The sequence below is a fragment of the Oryctolagus cuniculus genome, unplaced genomic scaffold, assembly GCF_964237555.1.
Source record: "Oryctolagus cuniculus unplaced genomic scaffold, mOryCun1.1 SCAFFOLD_80, whole genome shotgun sequence".
NCBI lineage: Eukaryota > Metazoa > Chordata > Mammalia > Lagomorpha > Leporidae > Oryctolagus > Oryctolagus cuniculus.
In genome coordinates, this window is record NW_027208284.1 from 406,403 (window position 1) to 427,802 (window position 21,400).

Here is a 21,400-nt window from a genome sequence, read left to right on the forward strand (position 1 = left end):
CATCTGTGCCAGCTTGTGTCTACACCAGGCAAGCAGCCAAGTGGAGACTCCTGATGCTGGTAGGGAAAAATAACAGGAAACTAGGAACTTGTGACTGTGTGAAACTTCTGAAGCGGGACTGTGAAAAAATAAAAAACTGAGGGTGTGTAGAAAGATTCGCGGTGTGACTGGGACTTTGAGCACTCTCAGTGGGAGAGGCCACAAGCTTGGGGGTTCCTGGTTACCTGATGAGAGACATTTCTGGAGAATCTGAATTTATACTGAGGACTACACAGATCCTTTATGTGGTTCTTTGGACAGAGCGGACAAATATTATACCTGCTGTGAGTCTAATTGGAGATCCTCTGAGAGTAATCTGATGTTTCTCTTATGCATTTTAGAATCTTCTCTTTTTGTTTCACTGTGGCAGTTTGATTACAATGTGTCATGGCAAGGTTGTTTTCTGATCATGTCTATTCAAAGTTCTGTTTGCTTCCTGTACTTGGATGTCTCTTTCTTTTTCCAAACCTGGAAAGTTTTCTGCTAGTATTTCACTAAAAATGTCTTCTAATCCTTTCTCTCTCACCATGCCTTAAGGAACTCCTAGAACCAGAATGTTGGTTTTATTTTTTTTTATATATAGTATCCTGTAGATTCCCAACAGTCTTTTTTAGATTTCTAATCTCCTGTTCTTGTGTTTGGTTTGACTGTATACTTTCCTGTACTCTGTCTACTAAGTCTGGTATTCTCTCTTCTGCCTCACTGATTCTGTTTTTAAGGCTCTCCACTGCATTTTTTATTTGTTGTATTGAATTCTTCATTTCATTTTGATTTCTTTTTAATATCTCAGTTTCATGTTCTGTTGAATTCTTCATTTCATCTTGATTCCTCCTGATAATTTTTATTTCATGGGAGAGATTTTCTTTCATGTCCTTCATGGATTTCAGTAGTTTGTGCATTTGCTTTTGCTTACTTCTATGAAATCTTATGACCAAATTTTTGAGTTCTATTTCTTGCATTTCTTCTCTCATCATCTTCATGACCTAGTATTGGAATGTCATGTTCTTTTGGGAGCATGATGATGTTTTCCTTATTCTTGCTTCTTGGATTCTTGCATTTGGCATTTGTGGAAATACTCATCTTTTTTTTTTTTCCTGGCAGTTTTTATCATTGTATTATGACTGTAGATAAATGGACTTCCTGCTTTCACTGAATCTCTAGAGGCTTGTAGTGGGTGTGGCCAGAGAGCTCTGTTCAGTTTTCAAGGGTAAAGGGTATGCCTAAGGTGACACACCCAGGTTTGACATGGTAAATCTTTTTTTAATCAGAAGGGAGTTATATTCTGTTCAGCTGAGTTCTTCTCTTCAATGGAGACCAGTGCCTGAGTACTAAATCAAGTGGGTATAATATTCACTATGTCCCAAGGACCACATAAGGATCTGTGCTCTCAATGTGGGACCTCTGTCCTTAGTGAGAATTAACAGTAAATCTAGTCTTCAAACACCTGTTTAGCTGGGAGCCTAGGAAAAAGTGCTCAGGCAAGTAATATTGTGAAAAATTAGTTCTAAGTAATATGAAAGATAACCCAGACAAAACAGCAGTCCAGCAAATCATTCAACCTCACTGAAACTACCAGAGGCTACATCATTCATTTTCTATTAAATCTGTTTATAATAAGATTTAATTTGATGAACACTTACAAGAAGCTGTGGGGACTTAAACAGGGATGAAGAGCTATTTCTTATGGGTAGTAATGGAGGTGGAATGGATTAGTTGCACAGCTATTATCTAGATGGGAAATAAAAGAGTTACTGAAGCTAGATGCATCATAGCATTTGTAGCCCTGTTATCATGGGATAGCCAAGCAACCTAGGAAAAGTGTTCCTCCTGAGGGTATCCTGAGGAACTAACTGAATGTAAATCAGATTTATATCAATCCAGAAAGGACTTTGTAAATTGGAAGGAATAAAAGTACACATTTTCAATAAAAATGAGGGCCACCTGCAGGAGCAGGGAATAATGCAACAAAAAAAGGTTGTGAAAAATTACAAGTTAAATTAATACAAAAGTGTACTACAGGGGCCAGCACTGTGTCACAGCAGGTTAATGTCCTGACCTGAAGTGCTGGCATCCCATATGGGTGCTGGTTCGAGACCCGGCTGCTCCACTTCCAATCTAACTCTCTGCTATGGCCTGAGAAATAGTAGAAGGCCCAAGTGCTTGGGTCCCTGCACCTACATGGGAGATCTGGAGGAAGCTCCTGGTTTTGGATCAGCACAGTTCTGGCCATTGTGGCCAACTAGGGAGTGAACCATTGGATGGAAAATTCTCTCTCTCTGCTTCTGCTCTTTTTGTGTAACTCTTTCAAATAAATAAACCCTTTTTTTAAAGAATTACTACATTTATGCTCCTGCTTCTCTATTGCAACGGGTACCACATGGATAGACTTCATTCCATGTTCTTGTCTCAAGGCAATTAGGAATAGAATGAAAAAGAGTAGAAAAGTGGCATCATGAATGAAAAAGGTATTATGCACTCAGTTGTCACTCCCCCTCTTCATAGAGGAACGACACTAAACCCTGCCTAGGTTTCCTATCTGAGTCACGGCACCATTATGTTGCTCCCCCTCTTCGCGGAGGAACGACACAGGACTCTGCATTGTTCTTTTGTCTGCTCGGCCCTTCCCGGGTTTGCTGCTGGTTCTTCCCGGGTTGGCTACCGACCCTTCCACCTCCGTGGAAGGGCGGTTCCCCCTGCCACTTTCCCCACTTCCACGGGGGAGCGGCACACCGCCAGCTGGCTCTCTCGGGGGCTGCTCAGATGTTATTCGGATAGATGTTCCCCTTAGATGTTCCTGGTGCATGTTGTCTCTCTCCTCCTTTATAGTCCTCTTCCACCAATCCCAACTCTGCTACCCACATGCCGAGTATGCTGCTCTCCTCCAATCAGGAGCAGGATCAGCTCCTGCAGGTCATCACTCAAGTTGGCGAGAGGCAGCTGCGTAGAAGTTGTTACTCCCTTCTCAGCGCCATATTGTGGGAGAGCAGATGCATAGAATAAGTCTTAATTCCAGTAACAGTCTAGTCCGAGTTGCTCCCCACACTCAGTAATACAGGAAAATTCAGATGAGTGTTGCAACTTATAGGGTTTCAGGTTGTCCCTTTAAAGAATGAGAGTAATGTGTGTGGCAACATCTACTTGCATATTCAAATAGACCTTGGGTAGTGGAGTCTAATCCAGATGTGCACACAGATAAGTTGAAATTTCTCATGGGTATATAGGTCACCACACACTCATTCCATTGTGTTGCACACAACACTTATTATCCAGGGCCGGGGTACACTATTCTGGCTGGAACATGTGTCACTTGATATGCCTATGGTCACATCATTGGTTTCCACTACAATAATGTGGGGAAAGGGTCCTGGGTGGCCAAAAAAGCAGCTATAAAACAAGTAACTTTGTAATTGATGAAGATGGTATTCCAAATAACTGTTGAAATAACTGTTACTCAACTTTTAAATATTTATTAACAAAATTTACACAAGAGAGCACAGTTCAGTTCATATACTTCATTCCACTCAGAATAATGAGAAACCAAAAGTTCCGGTTGAATAACAGAAAAATTTCTGAAGAGCAGTTAACCACTCTCTGTCACAATTCATCATGAAAATTGCCCAATACTCACTAAGGTGTGATTCCACCAAAGAATTCTTCCAAACAAATTATACTTCAGGGACTTCTCTCTGTAATCTTGCTATGTTTTGGGGAAGTTTGCCTAATAATAAAGGTATTTCCCATTACAATACAGTCATAGGATTTTTTCTTTCTGTGAGTTGTCAGGTAACCATTGAGAGGTGACATATGGTACATGACTTTTCTATACATGTATGTTTTCTCATTTTGGAGTCTCTTCATGTGAATTGATTAATGGCAGAAAAATTTTTTCACATTCATTAAATTGACATTTTACTGTATGAATTCTCTGGTGTTAGTTGATGTTTAATTTCTCTTTTTTTAAGATTTTTATTTATTTGACAGAGTTACAGACAGTGAGAGAGACAGAGATAAAGGTCTTCCTTCTGTTGGTTCACTCCTCAAATGGCCACAGTGGCCAGAGATGCACTGATCTGAAGCCAGAAGCCAGGTGCTTCTTCCTAGTCTTCCATGTGGGTGCAGAGGCCCAAGCACTTGGGCTGTCTTCTACTGCTTTCCCAGGCCACAGTAGAGATCTGGATTGAAGAGGGGCAGCTGGGACTAGAACTCGCACCCATATGGGATGCCAGCATAGCAGGTGGAGGATTAATCTATTGCTCCACGGCGCCGGCCTGATGTTTAATTTCTGGCTATGGTTTTTTGAGGTCTATTGCACTTGAAGGATATCACCTTTTTTGAGTTGCATATTTATGCAAGCCTGAATTCTATGAAAATATACTTCCACATTCATTACACTCCTAAGAAACCACTTGTGTGAATTTTCTGATGTATAATGCCATTTCTGACAAATGACTTTTTGTCACACTAATAATATTTCTGAACTTCTTCATTTTCTTTAAAAATTTATGTTATTTATTTGAAAGACAGAGTTAGAGACAGACAGAGAAGCAGAAAGTGGTCTTCCAACTGCTAGTTCACTCCCCAGATGGATGCAATGGCTGGAGCTGCAGTGATCCAAAACCAGGAGTCAGGAGTTTCTTCTGGGTCTCCCACGTGGGTGCAGGGCCATCTTCTACTGCTTTCCCAGGCCATAGCAGAGAGCTGGATCAGAAGAGGAGCAACTGGGACTAGAACCAGTGCCCACATGGTATGCCAGCATTTCAGGACAGGGCTTTAACCTACTGTGCCACAGCGCTGGTCCCAACCTTTCTTCCTTATGGGAGTGCCTATTGTATGGGATGTAATTTCCAGCAAAAGTCTCTGTCACATGGTTATGTTGATTTTGCAAAAAGTCCTTCACATTCATTATATCCTTAAGTTCTCTCCCTTGTTTGATCTACATGTTATGAGGTATTCCTTCTGTCAAAAGGCTTTCCCACATTTATTACAAGATTTCCACCATGTAATAAATTCTCTGATGTTATATTGTGTGATTTTGGCAGAGTTTTCCAACATTCATTCCATTCATAAGGTTTCTCCCCCATGTGAATTCTGATGTTTTATGAGGTGTTACTTATGGATAAAGGCTTTTCCATATGCATTATATCCGAAGTGTTTTCTCCCATATGAATTAGATGATGTGCAATGAGGGCTGAATTATGGGGAAAAGCTTTCCAAGTCATTATGTCCAAAAGGTTTCTCTTCATGTGCATTTTCTGATGCATTCTGAGATGTGACTTATTGCCAAGGGCTTTTCTACAGTCATTGCATTCATGAAGTCTCTCCCTGGTGTGAATTCTGTGGTGTGATATGAGCTATGATTTATAACATATGATTTATAAAGGCTTTTCCACACTTACTAGATTCATAAGGTTTCTGCCCTGTGTAAACTGTTTTGATATGAGTATAACTTATACAAAAAGGCTTTTCCACAGTCATTACATTTATGAGGTTTCTCCCCTGTGTGAATTCGCTGGTGTATGATGAGGTTTGACTTTCGTCCAAAGGCTTTTCCACAGTCATTACATTCATGAGGTTTCTCCCCTGTGTGAATTCGCTGGTGTCTGATGAAGTTTGACTTTTTTGTAAAGGCTTTTCCACAGTCATTGCATTTATGAGGTTTCTCCCCTGTGTGAATTCGCTGGTGTATGATGAGGTGTGACTTTTGTCCAAAGGCTTTTCCACAGTCATTACATTCATGAGGTTTCTCCCCTGTGTGAATTCGCTGGTGTATGAGGAGGTCTGGCTTTCGTCCAAAGGCTTTTCCACAGTCATTACATTTATGAGGTTTCTCCCCTGTATGAATTCGCTGGTGCATGAGGAGGGATGACTTGTGTCCAAAGGCTTTTCCACAGTCATTACATTTATGAGGTTTCTCCCCTGTGTGAATTCGCTGGTGCATGAGGAGGTCTGGCTTTCGTCCAAAGGCTTTTCCACAGTCATTACATTTATGAGGTTTCTCCCCTGTGTGAATTCGCTGGTGTATGATGAGGTCTGGCTTTCGTCCAAAGGCTTTTCCACAGTCATTACATTTATGAGGTTTCTCCCCTGTGTGAATTTGCTGATGTATGAGCAGGGCTGACATTTGTCCAAAGGCTTTTCCACAGTCATTACATTTATGAGGTTTCTGCCCTGTGTGAATTTGCTGGTGTCTGATGAGGTCTGAGTTTTGTCCAAAGGCTTTTCCACAGTCATTACATTTATGAGGTTTCTCCCCTGTGTGAATTCGCTGATGTTTCCTTAGGCCTGACTTGTGTCCGAAGGCTTTTCCACAGTCATTACATTTATGAGGTTTCTCCCCTGTGTGAATTCGCTGGTGTATGAGGAGGTCTGGCTTTCGTCCAAAGGCTTTTCCACAGTCATTACATTCATGAGGTTTCTCCCCCGAGTGAATTTGCTGATGTATGATAAGGTCTGGCTTTCGTCCAAAGGCTTTTCCACAGTCATTACATTTATAAGGTTTCTCCCCCGAGTGAATTTGCTGATGTATTATGAGGTCTGGCTTTCGTCCAAAGGCTTTTCCACAGTCATTACATTTATGAGGTTTCTCCCCTGTGTGAATTCGCTGGTGTATGATGAGGTTTGACTTTTGCCCAAAGGCTTTTCCACAGTCATTACATTTGTGAGGCTTCTCCCCTGTGTGAATTCGCTGGTGTATGAGGAGGGATGACTTGTGTCCAAAGGCTTTTCCACAGTCATTACATTTATGAGGTTTCTCCCCTGTGTGAATTTGCTGGTGTATAAGGAGGGCTGACTTTTGTCCAAAGGCTTTTCCACAGTCATTACATTTATGAGGTTTCTCCCCTGTGTGAATTCGCTGGTGTATGATGAGGTTTGACTTGTGTCCAAAGGCTTTTCCACAGTCATTACATTTATGAGGTTTCTCCCCTGTGTGAATTCGCTGATGTATTAGGAGGGATGACTTGCGTCCAAAGGCTTTTCCACAGTCATTGCATTTATGAGGTTTCTCCCCTGTGTGAATTCTCTGGTGTACTATGAGGTCTGACTTCCACAAAAAGCCGTTTCCGCATTGAAGGCATTTATAAAGTTTCTCTCTTGTGTGAATTCGCTGATGGTTTATGAGGTATGACTTCTGTGTAAAGGCTTTTCTACAGTCACTACATTCATGAGGTTTCTCCCCTGTGTGAATTTGCCGATGTTTCCTGAGGACTGAATTTTGTCTAAAGGCTTTTCCACAGTCATTACATTCAGAAGGTGAATTAAAACTGAGTGATTTTCCACAAGGTTTACATGTGTAAAGTTTTTCCCTTGTATTTAGTTTCTGGTTTATTGCAAGATGTGACTGGTGAATGACAGGTTCAACATACATAATGTACTTATAAAATTTCTTTCTTGTGTGAGTTTGTTGATGCATATTGAGGCTAGAATTTTCATGGATAGCTTTTTCTATTTGCGTTGCTTTTCCAAAAGTGACAGTTGACTTATTACAGTTTTCTGCCATATGAACCCTCTCAGATTTACAGAACATCTTTCTTGTGAAGACTTTTGCTTGTCCAGTGGGTCCAAATGGCTGCTTCATGATGTGAATATTGTCAAGCTGGCTAAGAGGCTCACAGAACTGGAGAGATTTTCCAGGTATCTTAGTGTTATCAAATTTCTCTCCAGCCTGTAGTTGATCAGGCCCACTGGGGGGATACACAGTGTGACATTTATTGCATTCCTCAGGCTTCAATCCTGAATAGATTCCCTTTTTAATAATCAGTGTTGGAACATGGCTTGAATTTAAACTAAGTGTTTTTCTTAATTCAATTCTCTTGAGAGCTGATGTCTTGTTATTTTTCATAAAATCCTGATTCAGATTTTTGTCCTGACTTTCCTGGTTGATCCTAATCAGGTCATCCCTTTTCATGACCACTGAAATGAGAAAAAAGCAATCATGTCACTGAATCACATGTAACTGTTTCTCCTGGCATACTCATGTAAAGGGAATGAAGTTACTTGTTATCCAAGTGGCATAAGATTTTCACAAAATCAGTATGATGTAATTATTTGTGACCATTATATGGTTTTTCTCCTTAATACATTAATATACCATGACGTTTCCCAGTGTTCAAACATAATCCTTTTTACTATGGGAATTTGTCAAGGATGGTAGAATGACATTTGTGCTATGATGTGTGGGATACCTGCCTCTCAAAACAGTGTCAGTTTGAGCCCTGGCTACTCTGCTTTCAGTACAGCTCTCTGCCTATGTAAACTGGAAGGAAGCAGATAATGGTTCATGTGCCTGGGAACCTGTGAGAAACCAGGGAAGACTAGAGGGATTCTAGAGTTTTGGCTTCAGACTAGTTAGACCTAAGTGTTGCAGGCATCTGGGAAGTGAGCTAATAGAGGACCTCTTTCTCTCTCTCACTATCACTCTGCCTTTCACAAAGATGAAATAACTATAAAATATTTTAAAGAATGGGCAAATATTTAATAAAAATATTCACCCACTACCTAGCAACCATTTTTTTCCCTGTCCTTTTTTCCCAGTTTATTTTTATAAAAATTGTGTGCTTTTTGCTTCTCTGATATCTCAACCATAAACATGAAAAAGTTTTACTGATCATTTACTTGCAGGTGGAGAAGAGTGAAATGTGCCTGTACTTTAAGCAGGACAACATTTAAGGAGTAGGATTTAAATCTATGAGTGTTTCATGCTCAGTCTTCCTAGGTAAACATCATTTGTGGGATTTTTCAAATGAAAAATGACTTTGTCTCTACTCTATGACAACTTCCCCAAATTCCTAAGGACACCCAACACCTTCAGCTTCTCAGAAGTACAACAGGTACAGAAAATTCCCAATATACCACTTTAGTTAAACACTCCCAATCAGTTTGAAGAATTTGTTTCTGCAAACCGGGATGTGTTCATCTTCTTTGAAAGATGGTTTCTAACTCATTCTGAAATCATCAGTGCTGGTTACCTCCTCTAAATTCTTTCTAGAAACATTCCTGTGTGATAATTTGAATTTCTGGAGGCATTTGATCAGTTGCCTCCTATTTTCACTGAAAGCTTCATTTCCTATGCTTTTCTTATCTTTTTATTTGCTTATTTTCAATGATACTGAAAAATAAGAGAGAAATCATACTTCAAACTCCACCCTTAAAGAAATCTGAGTCACTCAACATAACCCCATGAGGCTACTTGACCTTGGGTCTCAAAATCTCATTACTTTCTTGGTGAGTCTAGGATCACTTATTTTCATGTTTAATGTAAGTTCATCCTTAGTTTAGGATTTCTTTTTTCAAAGATTTACTTTATTTATTTGAAGGCTAGAATTATAGAGAGAGAGACAGAGAGAAGTCTTCCATCTGCTGGTTCACTCCCCATATGGGAACAACAACCAATGCTGGGCAAAATGAAGTTAGGAGCCAGGAGTGTCTTTCTTGTCTCCCACATGGGTACAGGGGGCCAAGGATTTGGGCCAACCTCTGCTCTTTTCTCAGGTGCAATAGCAGAGAGCTGGATTAGAAGAGGACCAGCTGGGACTTGAACTGGCACCAATATGCAATGCTAGTGTTGCAGGCTGGAGCTTTAACACACTGCACCACAGTGTCATTCCTAGCTTCATAATTTCTGATGTCACAGCACAGAGGCTTACTCATGACCATCTTTTTTTTTTTAAAGATTTATTTATTTGAAAGTCAGAGTTATAAGAGAGAGGAGAGGCAAAGAGAGTAAGGTCTTCCAACCAATGGTTCACTCCCCAATTGGCCACAATGGCCAGAACTGTGCTGATCTGAAGCCAGGAGCCAGGAGCTGCTTCTGGGTCTCCCTCAGGTACAGGGGACCAAGGACTTGGACCATCCTCTACTGCTTTCCCAGGCCATAGCCAAGAGCTAGATCAGAAGTGGAGCAACTGGGTCTCAAACTGGTGCCCATATGGGATGCTGGTGCTTCAGGCTAGGGTGTTAATTCACTGCGCCACAGCGCCGGCCACATGACCATCTTTTAGCATTTACTTATTTACTTACTTGAGAGTAAGAGAGACAGAATGAAAGATAAAGACAGACTGAAACAGAGGTTTGCCAACTATAGGCTCACTCCTCAAATGTTTCCAACAGACTATAATTTTCTTATTTATTTGAGAGGCACAGAGGAAAAAAAAGAAAGAGACTAAGAAAGAGAGAGTTCACATTTATTGATTCAGTCCTGAGCAAGTTCTATGCCTGGGCAAAATCATGAGTGGGAACGCAATCTGAGCAATGAGTGAGAAATAAGTTTCTGGGGGCTGGCATTGTGGCATAGCATAAAGCCACCACCTGCAGTGCCAACATCACTTATGGGCACCAGTTTAAGTCCTAGCTGCTCCACTTCTGATCCAGCACTCTGCTATGGCCTGGGAAAGCAGTAGAAGATGGCCCGAGTCCTTGGACCCCTGTACTCATATGGGAGACCTGGAAGAAGCTCCTGGCTCCTAGCTTCAGATCAGTACAGCTCCAGCCACAACAGCCAATTGGAAGGTGAACCAGTGGATGGAAGACCTCTCTTTCTCTCTCTGCCTCTCCTTCTTCTCTCTCTCTGACTTTCAAATACATAAATAAATCTTTAAAAAAAAAACAGAAACAGGCTGCCGTGGTGGCTCAATAGGCTAATCCTCTGCCTGCGGCACTGGCACACCAGGTTCTAGTCCTGGTCGGGGTGCTGGATTTTGTCCCAGTTGCCCCTCTTCCAGGCCAGCTCTCTGCTGTGGCCCAGGAGTGCAGTGGAGGATGGCCCAGGTCCTTGGGCCCTGCACCCACATGGGAGACCAGGAGAAGCACCTGGCTCCTGGCTTTGGATCAGCGTGGTGTGCCAGCCACAGCACACCAGCCATGGTGGCCATTGGAGGGTGAACCAATGGCAAAAGGAAGACCTTTCTCTCTGTCTCTTTCTCTCACTGTCCACTCTGCCTGTCAAAAAAAAAAAACAAAAAAACAAAAAACAAAAAACAGAAAAATTAATCTTAAAAAAATAAGTTTCTGTATGTTGCCTAATTAACAAGCACTGAAGGAACTAATATAATAAGTGCATGAAGGAAAAGGTATGAAAGTGTAGAGAAGGACAAGTTAGAATTGGGGGAATGTATCAAACCTAGATAAAAGCCTTAGTAACATCAGAAAATGACTGGATTTTTTTTTTTTTAATCAAAGAACATCTTCACTAAGAACAAAAGTTAGAAAGATATTGGTATCTCTAAATGTCTGTGTCTGATGCACAAAAGCAGCTGTCATCAGGAGTAAGGCTTGAGAAAAATTCATGGAAAGAACACCAGTCAACATCTGCACACTTTCTGCCTTGGCCTCCCTGTCTCTTATGTGCAGACTGACCTGAAAGGCTCAGATTCAAGCATTCATCCACCATCCATGGCTCTTCTCCTTGCTCCAACTTGAAGATCAAGTCAGGTTTGGTAATGCAGTGCCCTATTAATGGAAACAAAGTAAGACTTTGTAAAATCACTATCTTGGGTTATTTAAAGGACTACAGCTTGGTTCAGGAGCTATGCAACAAATGTTCCAATTTGAATCTTTTGTTAGATGGTAGATATTCAGATTACTCATGGACTCAATTTCTAATCCTGCCCAATATTAAACATTATAAAGTGTTCCCTTATTTATCAAATAGCAAGAAAATGTTATCACTGGGTGTGTGATGGGTGTCACTCACCCAAGGAGAACAGGCTGCTGTAGGTCTCCAGCATCACATCTCTGTACAGGATTTTCTGAGCATTGTTCATTTTCTGCCATTCTTCCCATGTGAAGTACACAGCCAGGTCTTCAAATGCTGTCATCACCTATAATAATACACTTCCAGTCAACATGTTAACTCTGTCACAAAATAAACACTGACAGTTGTGTATGGATATGAAGGAAAAAAGAAAGGATATGGTTTCACATTAGACTTGTGGAGTGTTTAGAAAGCCACATGGAGCATTCAACAGAGTCAAACCCATGATCTACAGGCTGTGAGACATGCCCAAGCTGGAGGGAACCAGGAGGTTCAAATCACAAAGGCCACATCTGTCAAGGGGAATTGCACAGCAGGCTAGAAGAGGGGCAATACTGACTCTTGACTGGGCAATGTTAAGGAGAAGTATGTAGAAGCATTGAGAAAAAAGGCAAGAAACCATCAGTGAAACTACGATGGGAATGAACAGAAAACAATTTCCAGGAAAACACCATGCATATCATTTCCAATATGTCAGAGAAAAAATATATTAAAAGACAGGGCAGACATTTAGCTTAGTGTTGTTTATGATGCCACCTCAGAGTGTCTGTGATTTGCAATGCCAGCTCTAGTTTCTAGCTCCCAGATAATGCAAACCTGGGGAAGCAATGGTGATGTCACCAATGAAGGAGGCCTAGATTCCATTCCTCAATCCTGGCTTCAGTCCTGCCCCACCTGTTTGGTATGGTTATCTAGGAAGTGAATTAATGTGTCAAAGCTCTCTATCTCTCAGTCCATCAACTTTTTTCTCTATCAAGCTAATAAATTTTTTTTAAGTAAAAGAGAAAATACAGGTAAGACAAAGAATACAAATTAGCTTTTGCCCTTGTCTATGATTATTCTAGTGATAAACAATTGAAATAACATTATACCTAATTAAAGTGAAAGCAATGGAAATACTTGCCCAAAACATTCAAATGATAAACATTTGAAATAACATTATACATAATTAAATGAAAGCAATGGAATTATTTGCCCAAAAAGAGAACCTGGGAATGTCTGCAGTACAATCTGCATTTGTGACTCACTGAGAAAAATGCTTAGAGATTCGTTTCAGAACCTGCAATAGTCACCAGAATTGTGATCCAGCAGGCTAAGCCTCCACCATCAATGCTGGCATCCCATGTAAACAGAGGACTTGAGTCCTTGCTGCTCCAATTCCAATCTAGTTCCCTGCTAACCTGATTGAAAGAGCAGTGAAAATGGCCTGAGTATTTGGACCCTTCCACCAATGTGGGAGACCCATGGAGTCCCAGGCTCCTGGCTTTGGCCTGGCCCAGTCCCAGCCATTGTGGGCATTTGGGGAATGAACACTAGAAAGAAGATATATCCTTTTGTCTCCCTGGCAGGAGTTCAAAGAAAACTCTAGAGGCCAACGCTGTGGCATAATGGGTAAAGCTGCTGCCTTCAGTGCCAGCATTCCATATGGGGTCTGGTTTGAGTACTGCCTCCTCAACATACAATCTAGCTTTCTGCTATGTCCTGAGAAAGCAGTGGAACATGGTCCAAGTCCCTGGGCCACTGCACCTGCATGGGAGACCCAGAAGCTCTTGGGTCTTGGCTTTGGATTGGCTGAGCTCCGGCCTTTGCAGTAATTTGGAAGGTGAGCCAGCAGATAGAAGACTTTCTCTCTCTGCAACTCTTTCAATAAATAAATGAAATCTTTAAAAAAAAAAAAAAACCCTCTGGTTTCCTTCTGCACTGAACAGTGGGGAAAAAAAGGATATAATAGAATGAATAAAGAATAATAAATACATTAACCAAGAAAACATCAGCTTCACTGTGGAGGAATAATTCTGTAAAAATAGAAATATATAGGAAAATGCATCCACCTATATTAAGTGGCACAGATTAAACAGAAGTTATCATTGGTTTAACAAAAGCATTATCTACAAATTTTGTAAAATAATAATGTAAAAGTAAAAAGAAAAGTTGAGTGTTCAAATGAATAAGGTTATCAGAGATAAACATTATGTTGTTATTAAAGTTTATACTAAAGAAAGTTAACAAATACACATAATGTATATTTAATGCAGTGCACTTTACCAGTAATGATTCCAAGTAGCACCTTTCCCTGTATTCATCCCTTCACAAAACCCTGGATTGGGGCTGGCACTGTGGCCTAGTGGGTAAAACTGCCACCTGCAGACTGGCATCCCATATAGGCACTGGTTTGATTCCCAGCTGCCCCACTTCTGATCCAGCTTTCTGCTATGGCCTGGGAAAGCAGTAGAAGATGGCCCAAGTCCTTGGGCCCCTGTACCCATGTGGAAGACCCAGAAGAATCTCCTGGACCCTGGCTTTGGATTGGCACAACTCTGGCCATTGCAGCCAACTGGGGACTGAACCAGCAGATGGAAGAGCTCTCTATCTCTCTCTCTGCCTCTCCCTCTCTCTGTGTGTAACTCTTTCAAATGAATAAATAAATCTTTTTGAAAAAGACCATGAATTTCACCATTTCAATTGATTTACCCCATGAGATACCAGTAAATGTGATAGAAATAGACAATTTGTTAAAATATTTATTTATATGAAAGAGTTACACAAAGAGAGAAGGAGAGGCAGAGAAGAGAGAGAGAGAGAGAGAGAGAGAGAGAGAGAGAAGGAGGAATAAAGAGAGGTCTTCGAACTGCAGGTTCACTCCCCAGATGGCTGCAATGGCTGGAGCTGTGTAGATCCAAAGATATGAACCAGGAGCTTCTTTCAGGTCTCCCACAAGGGAGCAGGGGCCAAAGGACTTGAGCCATCTTCTACTGTTTTTCCAGGCTGTAGCAAAGAGCTGGATCAGAAGTGGAGCAGCCGAGTCATGAACTGACACCCATATGAAATGCTGGCACTGCAGGCGGTGTCTTTACTTGCTATGTCACAGAACCAGCCCCAGAAATAGACAATTTGTAAAGTATTTGCCTTCTCAGCTTTTCTTTTTCTGACAGTTATCTTCTGAAAAACCCTGGGGCCTGCCTGTTGAAGAGATAGTATGTAGGCTGGTGCCATGGCTCACTAGGTTAATCCTCCGCCCGTGGCACTGGTATTCCAGGTGACAGTCTCAGTTGGGGTGCTGGTTCTGACCCAGTTGCTCCTTTTCCAGTCCAGCTCTCGGCTTTGGTCTGGGAAGGCAGTGGAGGATGGCCCAAGTTCTTGGGCCCTGCACCCACATGGGAGACCAGGAGGAAGTGCTTGTCTCCTAGCTTTGGATCAGCAAAGCATACTGGCCATAGCAGCCATTTGGGGGGTGAACCAATGGAAGGAAGGCATTTCTCTCTGTCTCTCTCTCTCTCACTAACTCAGCCTGTCAAAAAAAGAAAAAAAAGAGATAATATGTAGCCAAGATTCACCACAAACCCCAGACACTTAAGTGAACCCTCAATCAGTTCCCCAAATGGCTGAACTCTCATTTCTGCTCCTGGACTGATCATAGGAACTGCCCAGCTGAGTACAGCCCAAAACACAGAGTCAGAACTGCAAATCAACTGGCTATTTGTTAAGCCATTGTGTTTTCTGATTTGTCCTACATCAAATGCTGATATATATCAGTAAGTATGGCAGAAAGTTGAATTACATGCAAACTACAATGCATACAACTTCAAAATTTCATTTGGAAGTTCCCATAAAACAGGGCCAGCATTGTCACATAGCAAGTAAACCTGCCGTCTGCAATACAAGCACCCCATATGAGCACTGGGTCATGTTCTGGCTCTTTTGCTTTTGATCCAGCTTCCTGCTGATGGCCTGAGAAAAGCAATGGAAGATGATCCAAATACTTGGGCAAATGCTACCAATGTGGGAGATCCAGGTGAAGATCTTGGTTCCTGACCTCATTCTTTCCTGGCCCTGCTCAATGCAGCCATCTGTGATGTGAACAAGCAGAAGGGAGATCTCTCTGGGTCTCTCCTCTATATACAATACTTTCAAATAATTTTTTTAAAAAACTTAGAAAAAAGCTCCTATAAACACAATCTTTGCCTATCAATTAGACCTTAGAGGTTTCACCTCACCCTGGTTAGAATGGCTCACATATAGAAATCTACCAACAACAGATGCTGGAGAGGATGCAGGAAAAAAGGGACACTAACCCACTGTTGGTGGGAATGCAAACTGGTCAAGCCACTATGGAAGTCAGCCTGGAGATTCCTCAGAATCCTGAATATAACCCTACCATACAACCCAGCCATCCCACTCCTTGGAATTTACTCAAAGGAAATTAAATTGGCAAATAATAAAGATGTCTGCACCATAATGTTTATTGCAGCTCAATTCACAATAGTTAAGACCTGGAACCAACCCAAATGCTCATCAACAGTAGACTGGATAAAGAAATTATGGGACATGTACTCTATAGAATACTACACAGCAGTCAAAAACAATGAAATCTGGTCATTTGCAACAAAATGGAGGAATCTGGAAAACATCATGCTGAGTGAATTAAGCCAGTCCCAAAGGGACAAATAACATATATTCTCCCTGATCTGTGACAACTAACCAAGCACCTAAATGGAAGCCTGTTGAAGTGAAACGGACACTTTGAGAAACAGTGACTTGATCACCCCTTTTCCTAACTATTGATGAACAACTTAATACTTTATCCCTTTTAGTACTTTTTTGTTCTACTTAATACTTTGGTTGAACTCTTTAATTAACACACAATTATTCTTAGGTGTTTAACTTTAACTGAAAAGTGGTCCTTGTTAAATATAAGAGTGCGAATAAGAAAGGGAGGAGATGTACAATCTGGGATATGCTGAATCAGACTTGCCCCAAATGGTAGAGTTAAAAACATGCCAGGGGATTCCAATTCAATCCCATCAAGGTGGCATGTACCAATGCCATGTCACTAGTCAAAGTGATCAATTTCAGTTCAAAATTGATCATAATGATAGGATTAAGAGTCAAAGGGATCACATAAGCAAGACTAGTATCTGCTAATATTAACTGATAGAATTAAAAAGGAGAGAACTATCCAACATAGGAAGCGGGATACACAGCAGACTCATAGAATGGCAGATGTCCTAAACAGCACTCTAGCCTCAGAATCAGCCCTTAAGGCATTTGGATCTGGCTGAAGAGCCCATGAGAGTATTTTAGGCATGGAAAGCCAAGACACACTGGAAAAAAAAATTTAAAAAATAAGAAATAAAAGCCTAAATAAAAGATCCCTGTGAGTGATATCTCAATGGATAGAACAGGCCTTCAAAGAAGGAGCTACCTTTCTCTGAAGGCAGGAGAGAACTTCCACTTTGACTATGACCTTGTCTAAGTAAGATCGGAGTCGGTGAACTCAAAAGGCTTCCACAGCCTTGGCAACACATGACAAGAGCCTAGGGTGATTACTGATGCCATAAACAAGACTGTCAATAGTTAAATCAACAACAGGAGTCACCGTGCACTTACTCACCATGTAGGATTTCTGTACTTAATATGTTGTTCAATGTGAATTAATGCTATAACTAGTACTCAAACAGTACTTTACACTTTGTGTTTCTGTGTGGGTGCAAACTGTTGAAATCTTTACTTAATATATGCTAAATTGATCTTCTGTATATATAGATAATTGAAAATGAATCTAGATGTGAATGGAATGGGAGAAGGAGCCGGAGATGGGAGGGTTGCAGGTGGGAGGGAAGTTATGGGGGGGGGAAGCCATTGTAATCCAAAAGCTGTACTTCAGAAATTTATATTTATTAAATAAAAGTTAAAGAGAAAAAGAATACAGTGGGCAGAAGCATAGCCCAGGTACTAAGTATATAACAGACTAGATTTTAAAATGATGCTTGATCTTACCTATTAAAATAATTTGTGGACCATCAATGGATCATATTTTACAGTAAAATAGTAATAATTTGGTGCATTAATATGGCTGGAAAACAGGGTGAATGCCTTGTAAAGTCTTTGTGAATATTTAAAACTGCACTATCTAGAAATTCTTTACCCAAAACATCCTGAATTCATCTATCCATCACATCCAGTTATCTGTATATTTTTAACAAAGCTATATTTAAAAAAAAAAAACTGCAGTTAAGTAGTGGTTTCTGACACAAATTAGGCAAGAGACAAATATTAGGGTGTCATGGAGCTCCTGCTTTTACTCCTCTTCTAGTCTAAATGAGAATTGCCATGAAATTATAGACAAACTCTTGAGGTTTTGAGTGATGGTCTCATGGGCCATTGACTGTTGGCCCACAGCTACTGGTCATTTTTTCTATGTATAGTGTATGAATTGTGCCATGCAAATGCCTGTATCAGCACTTATCTGGTAATTGCCTTTCAGTGACTTCATTCTGCAAATTGAAGGACCTCAGTCTTGAACTTCAATCTTACATAACTTCACCTCAGACCCAGAATAAAATTATTACTTAGTTCCCAGCATCATACAATGTAAACAGAAAATGAAGTTGTAGGCATCAAACAAGAATAGTATCATGATATAGTGAATTCCCTTGTCCTTTCTAAAAATTATTGCTCCCCATAGTGGTAGCCACACACTTCTGACAGCAGGAGTTGCTGATTTTAGAATTATGCTGGAAAATTCTGTGGGGATTCCTGAGAAGAAAGTGGGAAGGCAGCACGCAACACTCAATTGTTGTTGATTGATCTTTTACAATTCATTGTTTTTATTTGACAGGTAGAGTTACAGACAGTAAAAGAGAGACAGAAAGGTCTTCCTTGTGCTGGTTCACTCCCCAAATGGCCACTGTCACCAGCGCTGCATTGATCCAAAGCCAGGAGCCTGGTGCATCTTCCTGGTCTCTCATGGGGGTACAGGGGCCCACGCACTTGGGCCATCCTCCACTGCCTTCCCTGGCCACAGCACAGAGCTGGACTGGAAGAGGAGTAACCAGGACTAGAACCTGGTGCCCATATGGGACACCAGTGCCACAGGTGGAGGATTAACCAAGTGAGCCATGGCACCAAACCCTAAATACACCTTCTGACCAGCATTTCTAATTTCAAGCACTTAGAAATAGGAGCTCTAACACTTGATTTTACTAAATCAATAATGAAAAATATAGTCCCTAAGATATAAAGAGAGTGAGGATCACAGACTGAAACTAATTCAGGATCCTACAAGGACTAAATTTGAGGTCAAGCTTGAGCTACTTATCACTAATAGAAGCAACCAGTGTTATCTGATCAAGTTTTACTAGATGGGAATGGTATCCCATATTTGTGCCAGTTTGTGTCCCAGTCTCTCCACTCCTGATCCAGCTCCCTGCTATTGAACCTGGGAAAATAGCAGCAAAAGATGGCCCAAGTGTGTGGGCCTCTGCCCACACCACAGTGCCAGCCCTAAGAAGTCTTAAAAACCTAAAGAAAGAAAATGTATAATATATCAACTATAGTTGTATATAGGTATAAATTTCTGAAAAGTACATAATTTCATTCTTTTAGTCATCTAAAACTTATTTGTAAATTATATAATTAAAAAAAGATAAAAAGACATTGATTCTTATGTCTCTTCAGCATAAGACATCAACTTTTCCAGGTTCTAGATGCACTTATTCACAGAGTTTCATAGAAGTAATCAGTAATGTGGCTCAAATAACAGTCTTACCCAGGGAATCCCCCTAAATTTAAACAGGGTGCTCAATACCATTTTAGAAAAGTTCCAAAATATGTATCAGAAGAAAAAAATTATTTATTTGGTACATCTCATTTTAACTATAGTATTACCTAAATTTCCAATAGTCAGATGTACTCAAAAAATCCCACAGGTGGGAGAGATGGCCTAACACAGCAAGTAATTATTAAAATATAAATGTTAAGCTACAACTTAACTAGGGAAAATAACACTCCACAGGTCCCAAACTAAAATAATTAAGATGACATAATAAAAGGAAACTCAATGTCTTCATGCATTAAAATGTATTACATTAAACTTAATAAACAAAAAGGTGATTATTCCAGCTGTTTCCCACTTGGCAGCCCAATTTTACCTGTTGAATCTGGAAAAAAAGTAAATGGCATCTCATGGTAGATTACTAAAATCTTAATGCTATAGGCCATCGATTATGTCCACCATACTTTATATCTAATATTAACATATCTGATGCTTCTTAGTAGATAAATGACCTGTCTTAACTATTACAAAAGTGGCAAATGTGTTTTTGCTCAAAGTTTTTCCAACAGCTCCTCAGTCTAGTTTGCCTTCACTTTGGAAAGACACTTTTTCTAGGGTATACATGAGCATCTCATTGACTTGGCCATCAAACATAATTTTTGCAAAGAATTTAACTGTACCCAGCTTTTATCAGGAGCACAAGAATATATCACATTGATGACTTCCTCCCTTCATGAGACTATTTGACACACTTGTGAAGAACATACAATGCTAATACCTTTTAGTCCTTCCTGGGTTTTGGTGCAATGCATGCCTCATTTAAAAAATTAATTGTCATGGATGCTACAAATCAGTCCAGCTTATATGGCCCCCCTTCCAATGAAAAGTCAAATTGAATACTGTGGGCACTATCCTTAGTGCTCTCAGTGACTTCTTCACTCGAGGAGCTCATATGCCTTCTAAATTCTCTGGATCATTTGTGATATCCACTGCTTCTCAAGGGCTGTGATGCAAGGAATAACCTCTCTTGGAACCTTGCTATGTGCCAGTAAAATTAAATTAGATTTCTATTAATTGTGCTATACTGGAAAAATAGTCACCTACACAGCTTGAGCCTGTGATTCTCCAAACCTTGTTATCTAGTAGGACTTTGGCCATGGATATAGAACAGTAAAACATGAGAATGGCTACTAAGGCCTCCTTAATAGATGATGGACCCAAACTTGGCATACTCCATTTGGCAAAGGGGATGGCTTCCAATGTCTGCTGTCTATGTCCAGATGCCAGGGTACAGCAGGAGGTCACTATTCTAACAATAATAAAGAAAAACCATTTAAGTTCAGCTGGACACCATTCTACTGACTGTTGATTTCATTACTATTAATCTGGATGCCTTCACTGGTGACAATCCAGAGACCCAAAGTAGTCACAGCATTATCTGCTAAAAAAAGCTTAAACCAAGAGTTATGGATTAATATCTGTTATAACACAATTCCTCAGAACCCATCTAGTCCAAACCTTGAGAGTTGGAAGCTGTTATACTTGGCCCACCCATATATAGGACGTTAATTGTGCCAGATGGGCTCTATATCCTTGTACTGCAAGGAAGATGTCATAGATATTGATGCTCCAAATTTATCCAGCTCCCTGCTAATGTGTCTGGGAAAGCAGCAAAGGCTTGCCCAGATGCTTGGGCCCCTGAACCCATGTGATATCTGGAAGAAGCTCCTATCTCATGAGATCAGCCTGGTCTAGCCCCAGTCATTGCAGCCATTTTGGAGGAGAACAAACCAGAAGGAAAATCAGTCTCTCCCTTTCTCACTCTAACACTGCCTTTCAAATATATAAATAAATCTTTTAAAATGTAATCATTTCAATCGATTCCTCAGTGCTCAATCATGATGACTTTTACTATCTTAAGGACATTTTCATTTCTTTTTTAAAGATTTGTTTATTTGAAAGGCAGAGAGGAGGATGGTGTGCTGCAGTATGCAAAGCTGCCATCTGTTATACTGGCATCCTATATAGGTACCAGTTCAAGTCACACTTGTTCCACT

The 21,400-nt window shown here is 40.6% G+C and overlaps 1 protein-coding gene across 1 annotated transcript in view; it reads right to left on the reverse strand.

The window, feature by feature from the left end:
- Positions 1-3,490: 3,490 nt before the first annotated feature.
- LOC100352643 (zinc finger protein 585A-like) overlaps positions 3,491-21,400 on the reverse strand; it is a 37,000-nt gene continuing 19,090 nt past the window's right edge. The window contains exons 2-4 of the mRNA XM_070067735.1: positions 11,729-11,855; positions 11,392-11,484; positions 3,491-7,950 (exon numbers count right to left, since the gene is read on the reverse strand). Of these exons, the coding sequence (XP_069923836.1) occupies positions 5,441-7,950; positions 11,392-11,484; positions 11,729-11,855 (2,730 nt within the window). The 3' untranslated portion in view covers positions 3,491-5,440. The remainder of the gene's footprint in view (positions 7,951-11,391; positions 11,485-11,728; positions 11,856-21,400) is intronic.